Genomic DNA, 7303 nt, shown 5'->3' on the forward strand with positions numbered 1-7303 from the left:
GCCTTTTATAAAGAAAAAGTATAATTTTCTTCTGCTTTGCTATCCTTCATAACAGGAACTTAATAAGACACATCACATGATATAAAAGCTTATATATAAACATTTACTGGGCAGTATACAGCTTTATTAAGACATAATTAGACATGATTTCAACACTTGGGAGGCAGAAGGCAAGAGCAGTCACCAATGTTTTGTAGTCACCAGACAGTTCCATTAACTTGGTTTAGGTGTTACCTTTCCACATAGGACAGTCAGCTCACTCTGAGGGAGAAAAATTCATTTTAGCTCAAGCTGCCCAAAAGAACTTGGAAGAAAGGTCCCTACTGTTAAAGCAAGCAGAGAGCCCTTTCTCACTCCCCAATGTCTGCCTACAGAGGCAGAGCCATAACAAAAACCGCAGAACAGCTCCCAGACCTTAAGCTTGATTCTATACCTGCACAACTGTAAACTGGTTAACATCTCTCATGTCTGGATAATTTCCATGACTTCAAACAATGGCCCAGGTGCCTTTATCTTCAGGAGGGTTGGGCAGTAGGTGCTACAAAGTTCTGGTCCACTTTATTTTGCTTCACAACCATTAAGACAGTTCCTGTTCAACTGCAGCAGGGACTTAACAGGTGTGTAGTTCTTACTCAGCAAGGGCCACAGAATAATGGATTGTGAGAAGACTCAAAACTGATCTGTAGCATTGTCAGCCTTTGTGAATGAGAGATAAGAGAATGGCAGTTTGCTCACGTGGCAGGACAGCCACCAGAGCAGTGCAGAAGGAAGAGTTTATGCTCCTGTGGCCCCTCCACTGTCACCAAACTGCACATGCTTCTGTAAGTGCAGTTACTTTCACACATGATCCATGTGCTGCAGTTCTTCCCTCCCTCCTCCTCTTTCCAACTGATGCCACCCAGTTTAGGATTAAACTCCAAAGAGTTGAAATTTGCATTCATGACAGAATGTGACATGAAAGCCTGGGACCAGGTGTGTGAATACATAGATCTGTAAGTCTCCTAGTTCAAGCTTACCACCAGGTTATGGATGTGCTGTACTGTGTCCTGATTTAGGAGCTGCACATCAATGTTACGGAGGTCTCCACCAGCTGTACACAGTGTCTGTGAAGAAAAACAATTATAAGATTAAAAGATTTTTCTGGCATGCCCAGCTTCTCTGAAACTCATGTGCTCCCGTGTACATTGCAGAACTTGGGCAACCATTTTCCTTTCATTTAGCAGCATCTCATTTAGGAATAGCAAAAGCTATCACTATCAGACTATTTGCATTGAGGAACTACTATAAGTTGAAAATGTTTTTTTAAAAAAAGAAGATACCTGTCCATCAGCCAGGGGAATGTTGACAAATGGAACACTTTTATGTTGGGGTACTGATTTACTTCTCTTTAACATGCCTTGAACTCTTCCGCTGGCAGGTAAAGTTCTTGAGGCAGTCTGTTGTAATCCAGCACTAGAATACAATGAAAATGTTACTTTGAGGTTAACTTTCTATGTTCTGCTGGAAATTTTCAAGCATGAAATAAATGTCAGTAGTAGGAAATACACCTAGGAGAGAGGCAGTCATGTTTAAATTTTTCCAGTTCTGCCAGGAGACTACAGAAATCCAACCACGAGCAGCACTTACGGGCGCTGCTGGGTAACGTTTTATGACCCTGCCACTGCAGTAACCTTGTAAGCCTGTGACACAAGATGACATTTTGGCCACTCAGTAACAAGAATATCCACTCTCCAATATCAGCAGTGAATGTTTACAGTTTTGGAAAGAGGAAACTTCGTGCTTCAGGGCTCAAGATAAGACATGTGCTCTATCTGTCTACTACAGAGGGAGATATCAATAAATACCAAAGCTGCTACCTCTCAGACACACAGGGTGTGCCTTATGCCATGCAGAATTCCTAAGTTGCTATTATACAATAGTTATTATTTTACTTTAAAAATGTAAGATTTGGGTGTGTTCTGCATGGAAACAAGCCTCTGACATTTATAGCAGGCCAAGGTGAAACTGAACCACTTTCTGGTTTCAGGACCCATTTAAGTTGCTCACCCTCTCACTTCAGCTCATGCTAAAAGCAAACTCTGTAGTGCATGCAGAATGATACTAACTAAAAATCTTGACTATTCAAGATGCCAAGAACTGATTATCAGTGTATTTGGTTGAGGGGTTTGTGGGGATTGGTTTATTTTTCTTTTAATAAAGCAGTATTGGTGACATTTTAATCACGGTTGGGCTTTGAGAACCAGTTTGAGATGTAAGTCTGTAAACAGTGAGAATAGCATTTATACTCTAAATACATTTTTTTAAAACTGATTTAGTTAGGACATCAAATCCTGTGCCTCCACAATAATGTAAGCTAACACCCACACCCAAAGCAGGAGGTGTAACTGGTTTGGCACCCCTACTGATACATTTAGTGGCAGACCATGAAGATCTGTTACATCTAGATTGATAATAATATATAGTGTCTTGGTATTGAACAAAATTGTTGATTAAGAGCAAACTGAAAACTCCTTACCTTTTAGCTCCCTTTGGAGTGGCTTTGAGATTCGTGGTACTGCAATGAAAACAAAGAGACTTAGCATCCTTTTGCAAGCTTCACTAGCAGAAGAGTAAACAGACACTAAAAAAAAGTAGTTACTGGCTTTGTGTTTTGCTGGGGGTTTTATTTTGTTGGTTTACTATTTTTATTTATTTCCTCCTCTTCTACTTCTACTGTAAAGTTTTAGCTAGGATGAAGGTAGACACTCAGTGGATTAGAGAATACTGAAGTGTCCCATGACAGGGATCTAGTGTGAAAAACACATGTGAAAAAGCCCTCCTGAGGTAAACATGACACAGTGGGATTAAAACGATACAAGAACACAATAATAATTTATGTTACTGAGCAAGGGAGGGCTGCAATACCCAAGTTAGGTGTTTATTACAGAACAATTCAGCAGCACTAGCAGAGCAAAGATGCTTTCCTTACATGCTCTCTTCCATTAGTATTGTTTGGGAATCTGTACTGCTCCCCTGAGTTCAGAACTGTGCACCATTATGCCTTCATCAGCTACAGGTGCTTTTTTGCTCAGGTTCACATCACCACAGTGCATCTCAGGTTATGGAAGAATCCTTATCAGATGTATTTCCTTTGAACTCAAATCTCAGCTACTATATTTGAAAATAATTGTGTTCAGCACTCAAAAATTCAGGTGAGTTAAATAAGCTATCAAAGATCAGTCTTACCTAGAAAGAGAGTTCAGTTTGCCACTTAAACCAGAGGCCAGTGAAACCAGTGACCTGGTTTTGGAAATCTAAAAATTTATATATAAGACTGCCGTTAAAAAAGGTAGGATTTGAAAGCAAAATGATAGGTATTTGCAGGGAACAATACTGTAAAAATTCCCTGTTAAAAAAAAGGTAGTTAAGCCCCATACTGCTGCCTTTGAAATATATATATATAAAATGCCAAATATACATTCTAAAAGAAGTTTTATAATGCCAAAACATATTTATTCCTACTGAAGTTCTGTATAACCAACCACCTAATATACACCTTCCAACTTTTAAGCCTTTTTACAGTAGAAGTCTGTAATTGCACAGAATCTTTTTTGTATTAGTTGTCAGCTTGCTACATCAGTGTCTGGCTGAGGAGCTACACTGCCCAGAGAGACTGAGGTGGCAAAACTAAAACACTTGATTTGGTTTAGAGACAATAATGCACAACTCAGTTATAGAAAAGCATGGATTAAACACAAGATTGATTTTAAAAATAAGTTTCAACAAAATATGGTTCCTCAAACCATCAAGACTTACTGGCAAGTCAAGAGAGAATGACCATGCCAGTACTTGCCAGCCTGTGTGAATTAGTCACTAGAAGTCCAGATACCATATTTCATTATAAAAATAATTTACAGTTAGCCTTGCTTAACTTCAAATATATTACATTTAAAATAACTGACTTTTCCAACTGACAGCAGAGCACTGGCCTGCCTTCTCATGGATCCAGCAGGGCTTGTGGCAGATCAAAACTGATTAAGTCCTTATGGTTTTAGAATAAAAACAGAATAAACTTACTTTTTTAGTTATTTTCTTTGCAGAACTGTGCTTGGTATCTTCATATTCAACAATTGTAGTTACCTTAACTATAAATGTATTAGCAAGACAAGGAAAATAAAGAGTTCATGAAGAGCACAAAACACCACTTCAGCCTCATGTTTGAAGCCTCTTTCCCCGCCCGGACAGCTCTGGCCCTTGTGCCATCCAATGTCATTCACTTGGGACACAGGTCAGAGCAAACTCTGTGTGTTCAGCAGGCACTGGGACACACAGGACCTCAGATAATCCCTCAGCCCACAGACAAAACAGAATTACACCCCAGTGGTAGAATCCTCCTTACTGCATATTTGGGGATATGAAGAAAAATGGTATTTTTCTTACAAAGCTCAATGGACAGAATGTTAAGGGAAACCTAAGAAAAGAGGGGTGGCTTTCCTAGCTCTCCTGCTATATTGTAAAGGCTTAAATCTGTCTCTTCTCACCATTTCCCCTGATAAATGCAAAGGCCAGAAGCTCCTATCTCATGCTTTAAAGTACCTGTACAATAGCATAGCTCATGATCCTCCACACTGAATGCTGGGGGTCTGTTATGCACTTTTCTCTCTTGTATTCTTCAGGCTTAATAGTCATTTTACAAATGCTCAGTTCAAACCAGTAAAAAAAAATGCAAGAATCACAGGCTATATATTAATGAGTTGACCTGCCTTTTTTGCTGTTGGTCCTCACCAGTTTGGGATTTGGCATGTCTTCTACAGAGCAGTCAGTCTGAAAAAAATGTTTATCCAACAAGGGGAGGTCGTCAGATTTTTCCCAGTAGATGCATATCATGTTACAAGAGGCAGTGAACTAAAAGGGCATGAAAGCAACTGACAGGAAGTGGGATTAGCTAAACACCAGTTGTTTTTTTGGCTTTTTTTGGAAACATCTGAATTTCTGCCAGCAGAAGATCCTAAAACTTTAGGTAATGTTCATAACTGCACCATGGCTGGCTGCCAAGTCATTTCATATCATCTTCTATTTAAACACACAGCCAAATGAAATCATTTGTCTGAAGTATTTACAGCAGGGAGAGAAGAATTCTATTCTGTAAATTGTGATAAGATTTGAAAACACACACTTACGACTGCAGCAGCAAGAGCCACTTCCTCCCGTCCTTGCAAATCTGTAACTCAAGAAATTATAACTTATTTAGATGCTATTACTTGCATAATTTTTATCTTCATATTCTTATGGTTCAGAAGCCAAACAAGTAATTCAGGATTACAGTGGTTAAATAGGTAACCCTAGGTCAGCATATATGTTACATTTGAACAAGATTCCAGTCTTGTAGGACAGTCACTCCTACTAAACAACAATGAAAATCTGAGGCCATGTCAGTGTTTATCCTTGAAAGAATCCCAAGTGTAGGCACACAGGGTATCCACCCACATTCAAAGAACCACCACATGCTCACATTGCACTGCAGACAGCTAATGCTCTTGGGCAGAAGTGTCTCCAGAAGGACAACAAAACACATACTCAGGCTTACAGTAAACTCAAGTTCTTCAAGATGGTTTGATCTCTGTGTGGCCCCTACAATTTCCAGCTGCAAGGCAGATTCCAGAAACATCAGTTCTCACTAGAATATACATCTGATGCTGAGTGTACACATCTTAAACCTCTGCATCAATGGGAGTTAAACTTGTTTGCTTATCATCACAGGTATATGACTAGATTAGAATGGCTCAGGAGAGTTCAAATTAACAAAGAGAATAATCTCGGTAGCTAAGGATGAGCAGATTCAGATGAACAAAAATGGTTGGTTTTACACACAGAAAACACTAGGTTTGTAATTATTTCTTGTCTCTTCAGACTTCAAATAATATTACCTAAGTGCACACATAACAATACTCTCCAGACTAGTCACCAACTAATTCTATAGCCTGCATTACACAGATCAGTCTACTTGAACAGGAGTGCTCAGCGAGCATCTGCTGGGTTACAGCACTGCTGATCTGCTTAAAATATAGGGCAGACAAAGCAAACCTTTCCCTGAAAGGCAGCAAGCTCCCAGGTGTTCTCCCTTGGCCCCGGGCACACCGCTGCCCGCACCCCGGGCACAGGGCCACGCACTCTCACCGAGCACCTCTTTCCTTCTCATCTTCCTGACGGCGGCCGGCATCGTCAGCAGCTCCACCGCAAACGCCTTCTCCGCTGTCTGCAAAAGCGAATCGAGCTCCTTCTTCATCTCCTGGATGTGCTCCTTGGCTTTAAAACAAAACACGCTCTTATTGCCACGCGTGTTACATGTTTCCAAGTATAAGCACTGCAAGACCGCGCTATAAAAGAAAGTTAAAACGGCGATTTATCCGGAGAAATCCGAGCAGGGAGTGGGAGCGCCCGGAACCTCCATCAGCCGCCAACCCGGGGCGTGGAGCAAGCGGCCCTGCCCGAGGGGGCTCTCCGGGCCCGGGGCCGCCGTTCCCTCCCCAGCCCGGGCCGCCCCGGCCCTACCCTGCTGGTCGAAGTCGCTGAGGAAGAGCGCGATGCGCTGGTCCCTCTTCTTCTGGGAGAGCGCGGTGCGGTCCCTGTCCCGGGGCAGCGCCCCGCGGTCCGGCTCCACGCCCGAGTCGCTGCTGCGCCGCCGGCACGGGGCCTTCCCCGGGGCCATGGCCGACAGCCGGGCCGAGCCGTGCCCGCAGCCGTGCCCGCAGCGGGACCGGCCGGACACACCCCGGGGCGGGCAGGGGCGGCCGGGAGCCGCCGGGGCGGGGGACGAGCGGAGTCCGCGGTCCCCGGGCTCTGTCAGAAGGGAGGGAACGCCGTGAGGGGAAGGGGGGGTGGGAGTGCCCCTCTCGGAGGTGCCTCAGGAGTTGGCACCTCTAAGTGACAGGACGAGGAAGAATGGGTACAAATTGAAAGGGGGGAAGCTGAGGTTAGATAGTAGAGAGGAATTATTTACCCTGAGGGTGGTAGACGCTGGAACCCAGGGAGGTTGTGGGTGCCACAACCCCGGCAGTTCTCAAGGCCAGGGTGGATAAGGCCTTGAACAGCCATGTGGGAGCTGTCCGTGCCCAGGCAGGGGGGTTGGCACAAGCTGTCCTCTAAGGTCCATTCCAGACCCTCAACATTCCATGATTCCACGATTTAATGATCCTTACGCCCTGCAGGAGCTGGGCAGGCTCTCTCTCACACACATGAATGAATTGCGACGATTTGTTCCCTGTTTGGAGGCGCCCCGGGCACTCAGGAGCTGCATGGAGCAGGTGAGCGTTTCCATCCCCGG

At 43.6% G+C, this 7303-nt stretch overlaps 1 protein-coding gene across 1 annotated transcript; it reads right to left on the minus strand.

Annotated features, from left to right (window-relative positions):
* Positions 1-104: 104 nt before the first annotated feature.
* LOC115907837 (borealin-2-like) lies at positions 105-6732 on the minus strand. The gene is made up of 10 exons (XM_030956008.1): positions 6532-6732; positions 6157-6285; positions 5160-5200; positions 4743-4803; positions 4057-4124; positions 3226-3293; positions 2516-2554; positions 1320-1452; positions 1017-1103; positions 105-261 (listed from the first exon to the last, which is right to left on the minus strand). Exons 1-10 carry the CDS (start codon positions 6686-6688, stop codon positions 214-216), a joined length of 831 nt encoding a protein of 276 aa, XP_030811868.1. The 5' UTR covers positions 6689-6732; the 3' UTR covers positions 105-213.
* Between the last annotated feature and the right edge of the window lie 571 nt (positions 6733-7303).

Source organism: Camarhynchus parvulus, chromosome 11 (genome assembly GCF_901933205.1).
Source record: "Camarhynchus parvulus chromosome 11, STF_HiC, whole genome shotgun sequence".
NCBI lineage: Eukaryota > Metazoa > Chordata > Aves > Passeriformes > Thraupidae > Camarhynchus > Camarhynchus parvulus.